The sequence below is a fragment of the Sinocyclocheilus anshuiensis genome, unplaced genomic scaffold (assembly GCF_001515605.1).
Source record: "Sinocyclocheilus anshuiensis isolate Anshui unplaced genomic scaffold, SAMN03320099.WGS_v1.1 scaffold850, whole genome shotgun sequence".
Lineage (NCBI taxonomy): Eukaryota > Metazoa > Chordata > Actinopteri > Cypriniformes > Cyprinidae > Sinocyclocheilus > Sinocyclocheilus anshuiensis.
Window position 1 is genome coordinate 310,580 of NW_015537937.1, and position 17,139 is coordinate 327,718.

Below are 17,139 nucleotides of genomic sequence, written 5' to 3' on the forward strand. Positions count from 1 at the left end.
ACCTTATGTCAGTCAGAACAAAATACTCCAAATACACACACACAAAATTCTCACTGACCTTTTGAAGTGAAATTTCAGGTATTTAAGAATACTTCTGGAGGCGGGGCTAAATGTGCAGCACATGCAAGCTATGATTCGCCAGCCACAAATGTGGGCGGGGCCAGCAGGCTTTGGGTGGTGTGTTGTCTGTTTGATGAGCTGGCAGAAGAGTTCATCTCTTAGGGGTCGTAGGTCATGAGCCGTCTGCAGGAGCCCCTGCATCTGAGGGATGGGATTGTCCTCAGTCTCTAGATGATGAAGAACATTGAAGAGCTTGAGGGCCTCAGCTTGCAGCGTGCCGTAACTTCTCCCTTTGTCAGCTAAAAACATGCATATACAGTGTTTATGAAGGTTAGGGTGTATTTGAGAATGTGTGTGTATGTGTGTTTTACTCACAGCTTTGCTGTGCACCTCCATAGGATAAAGGCAGGAGGGCTGTATGTAGAGGGTGGTGTGTGTAACGCAGTATTGGGTTCCTCTTGTAGATCTGCTCCACCACCTCCGAATTCAGACAGTTCTCCTAAAATCAAATGATTACAACAGTAATTCAAGAAAATTATGTTACAAAAACATGAATGTATGTGCATATGTGTGTGTTACCTTGATGTCCTGTATAAGTTGCTGCGTGGGTGTATCCATAAGCGGTTTGCTGTCGATGACAGTCTGTACAGCGCTGGCCCAACGACTAGCCTCCGTCTGCAGCTTAGAATACAGCCGATATGAATGCTTACGACCAAACACGCTCACGTTCCAGTAGCCTAGACACAAACAAATATAGGTTAGAGTCTGAGAAAAATGTAAAGGTTGGTTGGTTTGTTGTTTATGTGTGTATATGAGTGTGCTAACCAGTCTCTCTGAAGACTCTCTCATCAGGAACGATCACGGAGCAGAGGCTGTTGAGCACTAAAGAGCCCAGTTTAAGAGCATTTCTCTCTGAGCTTTTATAATAATCCACAGAATTGTGAGTCAGCACAAACCAGCGCTTCTTCAGCTTAAGATTCCCAAGACTGCTGCCCCGAATCTCTTTATACAGCCAACCTGGAGAGAGAAACGGACAGGAAGAGATCAGAGACATTTTCAAATTTTGCATTTAAATTCAGTTTAAAGTTGAAGGCTTCCTAACAGGGTGCTGTTGATTTGAAAGTGAACATTATAACATGCAATTTTACTCTTTATTTGTCCAAATAGTAAATAAAATAACCATATTCTTCAACAACTAACCGTCAAGTATGCATTACATATTACACATATAATTTGAACCAAAACTGCTCCATAACTCAAAAACAATCTTAACACTATTTTTATATTAAGCTTTCAAAAATGGATAAAATATTAAATAAAATAATATAAAGTCAAATTAAATAATCAGAATAGGAAAAGTGATTAGGAAGAGTGATGAATCATCCTCATACAATTAGAAATAACTGCATTACTGCAAAAATGAACTGAATGTTAAAATAATTTTCAGACAATCCATAAATAACTGAGCATGACTTTTGAATTGTTGAGTAGGTGGCCTCTCACCCCTGATGATGAACTCTTGTCCCTGCACACGTGTGTCTCCTTTCGTGCGTTGAAGCAACGTAATCCAGTGATGCATTTCTTCTGCTGACTCAGCCATGCAATGTAGCACACGATGGGCTGTAATTATAACAAAGGCATTTGGCCTGGATAGAGAAAAAAAGCAGAAACATTTAAAATATTTTAATGCCTGTACATGACTGTATGATTTTCCACAGAAAAACTAAAATGGTAAGATTTGGTGATTACGTTTAAACATTAATTTCACAGATGCCTTTATCCAAAGTGACTTACAGATAAGAAGCATCACAAGCAATTTGTGATAGAGCCAACAATATTCATAGTACACAAAGTGTAGTAAAAAAAATTTAAATGAGACAAAAATGAGTCAATTTGCAAAATATAGTCATAATTACAAAATGTTGCAATTGTTGCAATATAATATAACATATAATTTATCATATAATAAATACATGTATGTAAAAAAAAATTAAATTGAAAAAAGTGCAGTTCTCCAATCCACTAAACTGCCTTTTAAAGTTTTTCTTTCAAAAACAACAAGCCGGCGTGAGAACAAAGAATGCATATAAGTGTGTGTGTGTGTGTGTGTGTGTGTGTGTTTGTGACTTTGTGTTTACCTTTCTGGGTTGTCAGAGGCACATACAGAATCAATTATTCCCACATCTAATGTGCCCTATAAAAAACACAAACATCTTTTCTAAATATCTTATGAGCTGTCTGCAAATTTGTCATTGTTTGTGTGTGTGTGTGTGTGTGTGTAATACTTACCACAGCATTCTGAGGATTTGCTTGTTCATCATGCATCTCTCGAATTTCCTGTTCTGTCGACATGTGCACCTGACTCAACACGCTGAACCAATGACTGCACACAACACAGAGATTAATTAAAAACCTCAGTTTAACAGTTCTACACATTTATGAAATAACACCAAGGCTTGAAGCATACAAACACACTTACCTGGAATCTTCTGCAGTTTCTGCAACAAGGTGGTATGTTCTCCCTGGCATGACAATGTCAATCCCATTCTCCTTCCCTGTTACGTCAATAATCTCTCTAATAAAACCACACAAAATGAAAGAGAAATAAATAAATAACCATACATAGAATAAATGATGCTTTGTTATCTTTTATGTACTGTTTCAAATCAAACATTTCTAAAAAAAAAAAAAAAAAAAAAAAAGTAATCTTAAAAGTGAACAGGTCTTTAGATTTAAGATTTAAAAGAAAATAATTTTATATACAATATTTGTCTTTTTGATTGACAAGTTTAGCATGACTGTAGCACTCCAGTTCCAGTGTCACATTGATTATGACCTGAAACCTGTGAGCATTCCTGAGGTCTTACTTTGCTTCGTGCATGTCCAGCATGCCTTTCATCCGCTCCTCTGTGTCGTTCTCGTAGTAGATGAGTTTGCTCTGTTGCAGGACGAACCAGCGGCGTCTCCAGTTGCGTCGAGAGAGTGTAGAGGAGCCTCCGCCCTTCTTCAGCAACCAGCCCTGTTTGAGCGCCTCCTGTCTGCTCCTGAACCACAGAAATGTTTCATCCTTCAGCACACACCAACGACGCTTCCAGGAGTTCAACAGGCCACCTGCAACACACGTGTGATGATGACAAAGGTCATAGGTGCGTCTAGACTTCCCTTAATGAAATGCTGCAACAGGTTCAGTGTAGACAGGGTGATACATTTTGCTAACAATCTAAGAGGAAACTTTAATTTCTTCAAAAATATAACATAAAAAAGCAAAGATAGACAATGCACCTATAGCTGAAATAAGCTACAAAAGTTACGTTTACACCTTCAAGTTAACTTCAAGAGAGAAGAGAAAGTAATATGAGTTTCATTACATTCTCTAGCAGGCTCCGAAATCAAACAAACATAATAAAGAAAGAGGTGTTGAGAGAAGAGTGGGCAACTATTTACCTTTAATATAAAGGAAACTGTGGAAGTAGGGGAGAGTGACAGAGCTATAGACAGAATCCCGCCGGTAAGATGATTCATCGTCAGTGTCAAACCTATCAAAGTCTTCTTCACTGTCCTCAAACTGAGGGAGAGAAACACAGGGATACACAATCAGCAATCACATGTGAAAATGCACAAATGCATGCTTTTGAAGTCATGATACGGCATTTATAACCCATTTTAGTTCAGTAATGTGATGTACACTACCATTTAAAAATGTAGGATCTGTAAGAATTTTTAATGATTTTGAAAGAAATCTCTTATGCTCACCAAGGCTGCATTTATTTGATCAAAAATGCAAACAAAAAAAAATCTGAAATATGTTTACAATTTAAAAGAACCATTTACTATTTTAATATATTTTAAATTGTAATTTATTTCTGTGATAGCACAGCTGAATTTTCAGCAGCCATTACTCTAGTCTGCAGTGTTTATTTGAAATAAAAAACTTTACTGTCACATTAAGTCTTTGCAGAATAATTCTTTTTTAAATTAATTTTCTAAAACAAAACACACACTTTTGAACAGCAGTGTGTTTGCAAGTGAAACAGGATATTCAGCATGTGAATTTTTCAATTTTATTAATGATGAATTTGATGAATTAAGGAATTCACTTGAAAAGAACAGATGATTCAGAACCAAGTTACTGCATTTTGAAGCGTACCAATGCATCTACATGCACAGAAAAATCATGCACAATAAGACCAGGAACGTGTTAAGTACCAACTGTCAAATATATTTGACAAATATGCTCTACAGGAACACTCAAATCTCTATATAAATCTGACTCGTACAGAATGTATGTGGTATATGAATCAACCATATTGAATGTGTGTGAAAAACTCACAGAAGACTGTGGCCCCTCCGAGCTGAAGCGATACGCCCCTGAGCTGACACTGGTGCTGGTTGCCAAGGAGCTGCGATGGTCACGTGACCAGTGGTCATTGTGAGGCGGAAAGCTGGGAGGCCGCATGATGATTCCTCCTTCATCATAATCATCTGCATCATAATCTGAATCTTCATCGGGAGGGATTAGCTCCGCCTCCTCTTCCTGAACAGCGTGAGAGTAGGTGGAGCCACTGCTGGAGGGCGGAGCATGATAGGCTGAGGGTGTGATGATGGGCAGGGCAGGGGGCAGAGGCATACGGTCGTTTGCATAAGGATCCTCCTCTGAGGAATCATCGCTGGTGCGGATTCCACTGGTGCGCTGGCCATCAGAGTGGCCATGCTCGCTGGGGTTAGGAGAGTCTTTAAACCCATCTTCATCCACTCCCAGGCCTTCATCCACCTCATCTTCCTCACCTCGGGCTACCTCCCTCTGTGAGCCACCAGACCCTCCCAGCGAGCTTTCGATGTTACGCACACACTCGTCGATCTCATCGAAGTTGAGCGAGGTGAGGAACTGCTGTGCAGCCTTGCAGGCCTCCTCTTCTAGCCTGCGCAGCTCCTGATCACGCAGCCACTGCAGGCGATGCAACGACTGCGCAGTTAGACTCTGCTCCTGAGCCTCTTTCTGTCGCTGCAGGCCTTCAATCTCACGCTCTAAACGCAAGATCTCCTCCACCTGTGATGCCTGGTTTGTCTCTCCCTCGAACACCTCGTCAAACACCTGCTCCACCAGTGACTTCTCTGCTATAGAGAAGGGTACAGGGCTCTCAGGTGAGTCGTTCTGAAGTGGAATACTCTCTGGTACAATACTGTCTGGTGTGGCTCTCTCGGTTAAGAAATTTTGAATCTGCTCATTTGTATTTTTTTCCTCTAATCTTCGAGCTTCCTCTGCCTGTGTTGAACACAGAGAAAAGACTGTGTTACCCAACATTCTACATAGGCTATCACTTGAATTTCACATGAATGTTGCACTGAAACCAAAAGTAATTAAAAGGAAAATTAACCAATTTTTAACCAAAATTAGCAAATAAATAATCATATCCATTGCTGTCAATGGCAATATTTCATAATAACAAAACTAAAGCCCCGTTCACGCCAAGAACGATAACTATAAAGATAACAATATTAGCGTCCACACTGGCGAACGATATCGTCTGTTTATTCTAAGCGCACGCATGTCTGTCGCTTTAAATTCTCCAGCTCGTTATAGCAGGATGGATTCTGATTGGCTGTCAATGTTTGTATCGTTCATCAGCTGGAAAAAATCGTTCTGAAAGTGATTCCAACGATATCGTTTCTCTGTGCCTTTATCGTTATAGTTGTGGTGTGGACTCTGCTATTCTTTACTATTGAGAGTGATTTTTAGAACTATATCTTTATCGTTTTACTTTATAGTTATCGTGCTTGGTGTGAATGGGCCTTAAGACAGTTTTTATCAAAAATATCAAAACTAAATTTTTTTTTTAATTGTTTCTCCACAGATAGACAGACAGACAGACATACAGGCAGATATAGACAGACAGACAGATAGACAGACAGACAGACAGACAGACGGACAGATGGATAGACAGACAGATATTTCACTAACTGCTTGTGCTAGGAGCTCCAACTCCATGCGCTGTCTCTCTCTGATAAAAAAAAAAACATCACAAGAAAATCAGAAACTTAGAAACAAACCATAAAAACATAAACTTAGATATAATAATAAAGGCAATTGAACTGCTTACCTCTCCTGTGCCTCCTGCTCTTCTCGTCGTCTCTTCTCTTCTTCTTCCTCCCTCTTCCTCTTCTCCTCTAGAAGTTGAATGTAGAGCCGTCGTGCCCTTTGCCCTCTGAGCCTCTTCTGTAGGGTGATGGTGGCCCAGCGCGTCATCTGGAAGCGCCGCCGCCAATACAGTGCTCGGTAGTTTTTCTGAATAACAACAATGCACTGCAACAACTGCCTGTACTGCCTCCTATAACCAGCAGAGGGCAGAGAGACAGAGGGAGTACATGAGAGTTGGCACCAACTAGAAGTGTGAATATGCATGTGTAAGTGTGTTTACCGTGCTCTGTAGCCCAGTATATGAGCTTGAATAATTGAAGCCGCTTTGAGCACTTCTGTTTCTCTCTGCTTCTCTAACCTCAGCTCCAAACGTTCTTTCATAAACACCTAAAAAAACCAATGTATACACATCATTCACACCATATCATGACTGATCTAGAGTACAAAACCAATAAGTTAAGTTTAGATGTATGTATCTCTCAAACTACTTCACTTGCTCAAAACCTTGCAACAAATTTTTCCCTTTGCTTATGCACTATCCTATTCAGCATTCTGGGTAGCTGATGCAATAAAAAAGTTAATGGACACCTTTTTAAGTTAAAATTTATATGAATATAAAAGGGAAAATATAATCCTAGGTCCTGTATCTGGTCACCAGTTATTTATTATTTTAGTCACCTTCTGCCTTTAATTGCTTATTTTAAACAAATATTCAAATAATAAATATTTAATTTCCATTTGCTGTCTCTCTAGTACAATTTCATGCTTAATAATTGGAAAAGAATAAGCAGTGCTGTTAAAACTGCATGAATAACTGATTAAACTGTGGTGTTTTGGTGTTGTGAACAACCAAAAGTATTTAATGCCAGCTACCCACAAAGATACACATGTCAAAGTGAATATCCAGAGAACATGATGTTGCTTACTTTGGTTTTTCCCAGCTGCCATTCAGCACTGCTGTTGTCATACAGCTGCAGCAGGAGGAGGCACCGCCCCTTTGGGTCATCTGACAAAACCAAACCCCTCATCAAGACATAGTACCTGACAAATAAAAAATAAAACGGTGATTAAACTGTCCTGCAAAAGTGGTTCACAATAAGGAAGTCTGAACACAAGAGTTTACGTCAGTGAACACTGTGAATCTACTGATTTCAATGGAGACCGAACAATGTGAACTGATGCAACATCATGTGACCAAAATTTGGGAAATGTTTTGTTGCACATCCGTGGACCAGTGAGAATTTTAGACAAATCCAATTCTGCATAATATCAAACTGACCTGACTAAAAACAGGTCTTACTTTTAAATGACAACATTGTGCTCGCTCGACTTTCTGCCCAATTATAGCACTCTTATCCATCATTTGATTATCATTCAATTAATTACTGCTACCAAGAACAATAGAAAATGCAGGAAAAGCAGAATTAATAGCACAATTTTAATTCTGGGTGTCAAATAGCTCTGAATTTTGTGAATAAGACGCATTCTAGTCTCATTTACTTGTATGGACTGAAAAGAATGATAATGACTTCATTTAACTATGCCAGAAGTGGTTTTGCAAAAACTTAAACTTGAATAAATTCTCTGTGTTTTCACTTACAAAACGGATAGTTCCGGTCCTTGATTCTGATTGGTTGAGCCACGTTCGAAGCTGTTGTAAATTACTCTACCAAACATACACCTTTGTTTACTTTGTGTGTTGCTTGGCAACCACTTTGTTGCAATCACAACTGTTTCTGAGGAACTACATTGTTTGGTGGAAGAATACTGCTTTCATTACACTTTATTTGCTCTGTTTTATTTAGTGAAACCTAACTACGCATATGGAATAACCGTTTTATAAAAGCAATAAGCAATAAACTACGCTTTGCATCGTGCCTAACAACGCCCCTTAGCTGTTATAAATTCACTGTAAACCACGGCTTCTTGGGGCTTATTGCTTTATTAAAAAAGGATGTCACAAACCAAAATGAAAAAGTTTCAGAACAAATCCGTTTTTAGCAAGAATATGTGAGTTTATTGTGTTTAGGGGACAAACCTGGAACAGAAATCCTTGAACGTTCTCCGAACTGGAAACCCAGAACGTCTGATTTTAACGGTCTCCAACATCCCAGAATATCTCAGCTGGTTGAGGACTACACACTGCTCAAACTGATTGGGCATCTGCAAAAGAAAGACAGAAACATTGTAGCAATTTAAATCACTACAGTTTCTTCACTGTTCTATTTAAAAAAGTTCTAAATCTAAATTAGCTGGATTAATTCTGCGTTCAAATATAGATTGGTTGAGCTTTGAGTGGTTTCATTCTTCAAACACCCTAAGTGGGCCATCATCACTCCCTCTCCCCCTGACCTGTGACCCTGTGTGGGGGTGAGGTCAGAAACGGGGCGCTGTGATCCCCGCTTCTAAATGTCATCTCTGTGGAAGGAGGAATGAACCAGAATGAAAGTGAGATGAGGAGATGAGTGGTGAATGAGCTCTGTGAGAGCAAGGTCAATACCAACACACACACACACACACACACACACACACACACACACACACACACTCGCACTCACACAATCATTCATTATAGTCAGCGGCACATTAACATACTGATACATGCAGCACAAGTCACAGAACACAGACAGGATCAATGTCAGAGCGCTTCATGGGGGGAGGGACAACATCTCTCTTTAATCGGCTCCCAGAAAATCAAATTCTACCAACATATAAACATATTAAAGGGATAGTTCACCCCAAAATGACAATTCTGTCATCATTTAGTCACCCATATGTTGTTCCAAACCTGATGAATGTGTGTTTTTCAAAGAGTGAAAGTCACAGGGGTCAAATGCTGTTTTGGACCCCACTGGCTTTCACTGTATGGGCAAAAACAGTTCTTCAAAACGTCTTCTTTTATGTTCCACAGAAGAAAGTAAGTCACACAGGTTTGGAAAGACAAGAGGATGAACAAATTAGAACAGAATTTACATTTTTGGGTGAACTATCTTCATTATCCAACAGGTAAACATATCTGACAACTCATATAATTGAAGACTATGTCAAAACAGTTAAATAGATATTCAAACATCTGGAAAAACTCTCAGCATCTGTCTAAACATTACTACATCAGTTCTGTTCTTCAACAGCAACAATTTAACCATCTGAAAGTTTACTTTTAATAATATATGAACTCTTACTGTATAGTACAGTGTCCTTTCTCATCCTGTGACCAACAGCAGCTCTGAGCAAGTGTATGTCCACAACGAGCCAGCGATCGACTGGTCAGCTCACACACATACACACACACCCCCAACCTCTAGATCTCATTCACACACTGCTGGTTGCCATGGAGATCAAAACCCATGCTGGGCTAATTTGTGTTCAAATGGGGAGGGAGGTGTTGGAGTGAAATGCATTGTGGGTAGAAAAGGGGCAGAAGTCACCCCAGCTGTTTACATTCAAATAAAGTGGGGGAACAGCAGAACAACAGAGACATTCAACTAAAATATAATATACAGAAAGAGACATAGAGAGGCAGATACTGCATGAAGATGTCATAACTGTAAATTAGTTTATTAAATTAACAAAATATTGTATATTTATATTATATATTATTCTTTGTTATTATTTTAAATAGTAATTATGATAATCTACTTTTTACTGAAGAATGATTTTAAATAGAACTTAATATTAGATATATAGATCAAAATAGAAAACAGATAATTTGATAGATGCTATAGACGACAGATGCCATTTAAAAATTATTAGGCCTACTTTTTGTTTATTACTATTTATCTAAATTTAATTTACTACAATAACTAATTTCTTTAAAAAGAAAAAGACAGAAAAAGAGAAAAATTCAAGTAAATTCAAACTTATTTGAAGACAAAAAGGAAAAAACAATAATTAATTTTGTTATCAAATGTACCTGTTTATATTTTTAAATATTATTCTGTACTGTATATTGATAATCAGAAAGTATACAAACTTGTGACATAAGTACCTTTGAATTAATGAGTTAGTTTATTAATTTAGTTTTTAACTATTATAATTTTATTTAATATTGTACATTATTAATTTGCTTGCTTTCTCTTCTGCTGTTTTTAAATATCACTATATACTCTTTACTCGTGACTTCTGCACAAGGCTACATTTGCATATTGATCTACTTCAGCACTGATGTGTTTAAAGCACGATCTGAAAGCATAAGTAGAATGGAACAGAATTGATGTGTCCCATTAACACCTCAGCACTGACCTTCAACAACTGAACAAAGAGGAACTAAAATACACAAAACACACATGCAGTCTGACATCTGCTGTAGAGTTAATAGGCAGCCTGCTGAATGGCCTCGGGTCCAATGCAATCTGAATAGAAAAGTGTGCAGAGCGTGTGTGTGTGTGTGTGTGTGTGTGTGTGTCTCTCAAAGGAGTCTTATATCTTCACACAGAGTTTATGATGTGTAATCTCCTTCTGTCACTACTGAATGAAAACATGGAGAGATAAACAACCATACAGAGAATCACCATCTGATATTGTGCGTGTCTAATCGTGTGTGTTTTAGATGTCCGCACTTGAACTCGGCCTATAAATGTGATCAGACCAGACTGGCATTCTCAAAATAAACAAAACCATTAATTCCAAACCAGAATACAACACAAAGTGACTCAAACTCAGCTCAATTAGTTCATATGCTTGTGTGTGTGTGTGTGTGTGTGTGTGTGTGTGACACATACCTTGCTATTGTTGGGTTTAATGCAACGTACAAAGAATGGATTGGAGGCACTAAGGGTGGACATCAGGGAGTGCAATGAATTCTGGGTAGACAGAAATAAATAATCTGTTACAAAATGTTAAAATGTTTTATACCTTAACTGTCACCCCCCATTTTTTTAAATAGGCATGCAGGTGCACTATCCAAACTTAAATTGTTGTAATTTATGAACACTTTGGAATACAAAGTGGAGTAAAGAAGAAAATCAGCAGATTATCACAAAAGTGAGATTTAAAAAAAAAAATGAAAGTATCAAAAAATGATGGTAGTTTAAATTTACTGTAAAGAAAATACACTATATTAATTTTATTTTATTTTATATATAATACATATTTTACATAACAGGTTTTACTCTAAAATTGGTATAAAATTAAAGCCTTATGTCTAAATAAGTTATGTTCCAAATTTGAAGTTGATATGAAAAAAATTGAGGTTCCTGTGAGATTTTATTTAGGGCGTTATACCACAAACAGCCACCGGGTGCCATCCAAACTCCATTAAATTTTTTAATGCATTCTTCTGTCACAAATGTCTAGATTTCTCTGTCAATATTACTTCTATCTCAAAATAGAATCCTGAGACTCAGACCTTTCCAATTATATGTTTTTTGTCAAGATTATAAAAAGTTTTGATTGTAAAAGAGCGTAATGCATTTTGTAATATGACACCGCCCACTAAGGGGGAGGAGACCGCCAAAAGATTTTAAAGTACCATTTCCATGGTAACGCAATGTCCGATTTCAAAATGGTTTTCACAGGATGAATCTTGGGCTTCTAAGCTTTCAAATGATATATGATTTATGATGATTACTAAAAGATTTGATAGAGAAAAAGGACAACAACAAAAAAGAGTGCCAAGCGTCCCACAGGTGGGACGGTGACAGTTAGGGGGTTTAATCTACTAACTAATACTTCTAGTTAGTTTATTATAACTAATTATAACACGTTTAGAAACTTCTGTAGAAATAAGAGTGTAAGAGTAAACAATTCCATCAAATATCTTGTGACCTTCACTTTCATTCAAATTTAGCTTTTGTTTACCTGCTCTAAAGCATTATGGGAGTTGTAGTTTCTTACCTTAAATTGGGAGCTAACAGTAGGTCTGCGATACTTTGAGCTGCACTTGACAGTGTCCCGTCCAGTCCAGGTGTTCACTCGCTCAAAAAGATCATACACAAAATCCAACCTGAGAGAACAGGAGCGTGTGAACAAATGACCTCACAGAGAACAGTTACACAACTACACACACACACCTGCTCTCCCTGAGTAAGTTGAGAATATCATCTCTGAAAGTGTCCCTGTTCTTCTCCAGGATTCCTCTGACATCATACACAACCTGGAGACAAAAAGCAGGATGTTAACCTGAGACATGACACCCGTAATGCTGATGTTGAACACATTTTTGTCTCATTCTCCAGTATATACCATAACACATGATATATGCAATGCACGGACTACACTTTTTCTTTATTTTTTCTAATGAAACTTAGAAACCACACAAAAAAAAAGTACTAAAAACTAAATAAAAATGTTTTTATTCAGATGCAACGTATATCTAAATAAAAATGCAAAAATGTTTATCTAATAACAAAACTGAAACTGACAAAAAAAATCATATGATCACCAACTTAGTGACTGGTAATTGACATTGATACAACTGACATTGTATGAAAAGTCTGTTCAATCATATATAATAGAACACCACTTATGTTAATACATAATAATTCTTCTTGACCCTTTTATAAGCAACATCTGTACCTGTACCTATCATGAAACATGACCTATTATGAAATATATACACTGTACCTATTTTGAAATATAAGATTGCATTTGATATATGAGCAAAATGTAACAGGTTTTTGAAAGATGCTTACAACTGCTAATTTACTTACATATACATAAAAAATATATTTAAGTAATCAAATCTAACTCAAATAAATAAATAATAATAATAAAAACTTAGTAGACTGGGTGCTGTACCTCTCCTGCATAGTGCTTGATTCCAAACTGATGAACTGCAACACGAGGCTTAACATAGAACTGATTCCTCTAATAAGATGAAGAGAGAGATATATTAGTGATTATACAGCAGTTCCCATATTCAGGGTGATTTTGTAGCCAATATTCAAATCTGTGGTGGATCAAAAGTTTGTTCAGGCTGTTCCATTTGGCTACATTCTTGCTTACAGCTCTAGCTCATGCAAACCTGATACCCTTTAGAAAAATTATGATATCTGTGTATGACATACAGAATGCTGGCTATGGAGTTTCTCCAGCAATGTGTCATCAGTGCCTTTAGGAAAATGACTCTCCTCATTCACGAGAGCAAGCAAACCCAACTTCTGCAGAGAAAACACATGCACAGACAGACTCAGATCTAGAACGTCAGAAATGTATACAGCGTTTTTGAGTGGGACTGTGTTTGTGTTTGTACCTTTTCTATGAGATCAAGGCACTCTCCATTGTCCATCCAGTTGACATCATCCCAGACCAGCCCTTCTCTATGAACACAAATACACAGAAAGAAATAAAATGGCAGAGAATTAGATGTTTGCCATGTGCGTTAGTTGCATTTGAAGTGCGTTTTGGTTGGTGACGTGTTGAGTGTGTATGTTTGTATATTTGTAATGACATACTTGTTGTACTCAAGTTGCTCTAGAGAGAAAATGTGCTTGTTGAAATACTCCTGTAGCTTCTCATTTGCATAGTTAATGTTAAACTGCTCAAACCGGTTCACCTGAGACGAAGAAAGAAAATCAAGCAGAAAGAATAAAATAACACATGACCAGTGGGTTCAAACCTGCCATAAACTCATTGTAATGACTCTCACCTCAAAGTTCTCAAACCCGAAGATGTCCAGGATGCCGATGGACCGGAAGTCTTCATTGCCATTGATACGGTTGTTCAATTTACGAATGATCCAAGTAAAGCACTGAGAGTAGAGAGCCATCGCCATAGAGTCCCGCGAGTCCACCGCCTGATGCACACACAGACATATTTGTGCTGTTATTCTGACTACAAAGGGTATTATAGCTATTTATTACTTATTTAAATATAATTAATGAAAGTTTAAAATGTATTAATTTACAAAAAATTTGAAAAAAGTGTTATGTCCATCCTCACAACATAACTCATATGTTGATTGTCTGCCTTTCTGATTTGAATTAATTTGTAGTAAAATCATTAAAGTGTTCAATTTCAGTCTTCCACTAACTTGTTTTTTTGTGCCAAGACTCTTTATGTCTATTTATAGACTGTATAAATTTATTCATATTCAATTCAATAACTTGCTAATCATGCTGGCAACATGCTAGTAACTTGCTAATCGTGCTAGAGACATGCTAGTAACTTGCTAATCATGCTACAAACATGCTAATCATGCTAGCAACATACTAGCAACATGCTAATCGTGCTAGAAACATGCTAATCATGCTAGAAACATGTTATCAACATGCTAGTCATGCTAGAAACACCCCAGCAACCACTCCTGGTACCCTAGAAATATGTTTTATACCTATCTGTTTTTCTGATAGACTGTTTTGCCTTGAAAACAGCCAAACTTTAATCTTTAAAACTATTTTAAATTTCAAACTACTTCAAACTGAAAACCTTCAGACTGCAAACTTTTTAAAACTTTCTGGCTAGGCTTTTTCAAGCCATCTTAAAGTTTGTCTACATACTTTTCAATCTAGTTATTTATTTAAATATAATTAATTCAAGTTTAAAATGTATTAATTTAGAAAAAAGTTTAAAAAAATTGAAAAAAGTGTTATGTCCATCCTCACAACATAACTCATATGTTGATTGTCTGCCTTTCTGATTTTAATTCATTTGTAGTAAAATCGTGAAAAAAGTGACAAGCCAAGACTCTTTGTTTATTTATAGATTGTATATATTTATTCATATTCAATACAGCAAACTTTTTGTGATGTGATGTTTGTGAGTCTTCAACCAGAAGTTATGCTATATCCATACAGTGATAAAAAGGTGGAGTGAGGAAGTTGAAATGACTATTAATACATTGCAGTTACATGTGAAGTCCTCTAGAGGGAGGGAGAGTTTCTATACACGTTTTTGGTGAGTACAGAAGTATTCTGATCAAATCTATGCTGTTTTCACTAGGGTTGCAAAGGGGCGGAAAATTTCAGGTAAATTTCTAAAAGCTTCCAAAAAATCCTGGAAAGTTTCCAGAAATTTTCCACCTCTTAGCAACCCTGATTTTATGGTGTGACTTGATTGTTCATACATGTGGAGTATTATCTCACTCTGTGAGCTTCTTTGAATATCTCTCAATATTTTTCTTGCACTTAACAGTAATTGAATGAATTGAATTAACAGTGGCATTGAATTGAAAATGTTTGTAAATATTGTGTTAGGAAGTTAAGTTGTGATGTTTGATGGGAAACTTTGTTTTTAACACCCCTGTTACCTGCTCTACAGTGAGAGGTGTGCTGATTTCTTCTCCTCTGAGGATCATGGATCTGTGGGTCAAAACTTCAGCCAGCTGGGCACAATCCAACCCCAAAAGATCTGCAGCTTTACTGAGAGCTAAACAAACACATATTTTACTTTTATACATTAATATAAATGTAATGCAATTAACATCAGCAGATTACAGTAAACAACTCAAAAATTCAACAATCAAGAGAAAAACAGAGCGGAGAGTGGAGGAGTGCTCACCTGATTTAGAGCAGACCTGTGCTCCACCTGCCGTTAAAAAATCAATGTTTCCCACATGCAAGATTCCTGAAAGGAGCCTCAACATCTCCTTGATGTTCTCTTCTTCAAACTGCATTGTCCTCAGAGCATTCTAACACACAAAACACAGCCAAACAGCATTAAAACACAAGTGAATCTATTTATATGTAATACTGGAGTATTATTATACTTAAGACTGGAGTAATGGCTGCTGAAAACTTGCTTTGACATCACAGGAATAAATAGCATTTTAACATTTAATTAATATTTTAAACTGTATTAATAATATTTCACAATATTGCAATTTTAGCTGTATTTTTGATCAAATAAATGCAGCATTAGAGACTTTCTCCAATAACATTAAAATTAGTACTGACCACAAACGTTTAATGTTATATATATATATATATATATATATATATATATATAAATGTGTGCTAATAGAGTAGTGCAGTAGGTTGTTGCTGTACAGCAGTGGAGTGTGTGCTAATGTACTTTAGAGTAGTCACACAGTGATGTTGTGACTGTCTTACCAGCACTTCCTGAAAAGTCTCTGTGTCATTAATGGCTTTGTCCTTCACACATCCTGACTGACCCAGATAATGAAAGCCCTCCGGAGGGGAAAGGGAGAACGACTCTGTGAGAAAATGAGGGAGAGCGATAAACACAGATCTTAAACAAACTGATACTGTGTAACAAACAGCACTGATTCACTGTGATACTATGACTTTCTGACCTCTCAGTCTCATTTGACAGTGACATCAGCAGAAGCTCAGAGAGAGAGAGAATCATACAGGCAAACGTTTCATGAATATAAGAAACTCACCTTTTCTAAAAGGTCTGTGTGTTGAAAATATAAAGTCAAGGCAAATGCAGAAAGAGGCGCCATCACAGTACAGGCAATGAAATAAAGCTACAGAGATGAACTAACAGCTGACACATCCAAACAAAGCACAAACAGAGGATACAGTCTGTGATTCTTCCTCCCTGGATGTTTCCATGCTGACTGAAATTAAGCTGGATGAATTTCCCAAAGCGACTAGAGTTGTTATTATGAACTGTTTTAGCATTTCCAAATGCCTCCATTATTGGACTACAGAGACAGAGAGACAGGTAAATTCATGCATACGAGTGAGCACACTGTGTATTATAGATTGTTTTGTGTTATTTAATATATGTACAAACCTGCTCTCCACAATTGCCTCCTCTACATGAGATGATGCTCTCTTTGCAGTTGAGAGAGCCACACTTTGCTGACTCATTGCAGACAGAAAGCGCAGAATCATCTTTGTGCTCTCAGTTTTACCTGCTCCACTCTCCCCACTGATACACACACACAAACACACACAAATGAATAGCATTGCGTTAGCAGCGCAAAAGGTCATGGGTTCGATTGCCAGGGAACACACATACTAGTAAAAATGTATAGCCTGAATGCACTGTAAGTCGCTTTGGATAAAAGCGTCTGCTAAATGCATAAATTATTA

At 37.2% G+C, this 17,139-nt stretch overlaps 1 protein-coding gene across 1 annotated transcript in view; it reads right to left on the reverse strand.

Moving 5' to 3' along the window:
- The window catches only part of LOC107660196 (unconventional myosin-X-like), a 41,555-nt gene that overhangs the window by 4,706 nt on the left and 19,710 nt on the right, over positions 1-17,139 (reverse strand). The window contains 30 exon segments of the mRNA XM_016449448.1: positions 59-359; positions 436-559; positions 640-797; positions 886-1,077; positions 1,564-1,706; positions 2,199-2,254; positions 2,350-2,443; positions 2,540-2,635; positions 2,928-3,171; positions 3,505-3,625; positions 4,391-5,323; positions 6,020-6,059; positions 6,159-6,386; positions 6,477-6,583; positions 7,123-7,237; positions 8,235-8,359; positions 10,918-10,998; positions 12,032-12,140; positions 12,208-12,290; positions 12,935-13,003; positions 13,204-13,296; positions 13,389-13,455; positions 13,591-13,691; positions 13,785-13,931; positions 15,384-15,502; positions 15,635-15,764; positions 16,186-16,383; positions 16,479-16,492; positions 16,621-16,745; positions 16,838-16,975. Of these exon segments, the coding sequence (XP_016304934.1) occupies positions 59-359; positions 436-559; positions 640-797; positions 886-1,077; positions 1,564-1,706; positions 2,199-2,254; positions 2,350-2,443; positions 2,540-2,635; positions 2,928-3,171; positions 3,505-3,625; positions 4,391-5,323; positions 6,020-6,059; positions 6,159-6,386; positions 6,477-6,583; positions 7,123-7,237; positions 8,235-8,359; positions 10,918-10,998; positions 12,032-12,140; positions 12,208-12,290; positions 12,935-13,003; positions 13,204-13,296; positions 13,389-13,455; positions 13,591-13,691; positions 13,785-13,931; positions 15,384-15,502; positions 15,635-15,764; positions 16,186-16,383; positions 16,479-16,492; positions 16,621-16,745; positions 16,838-16,975 (4,551 nt within the window).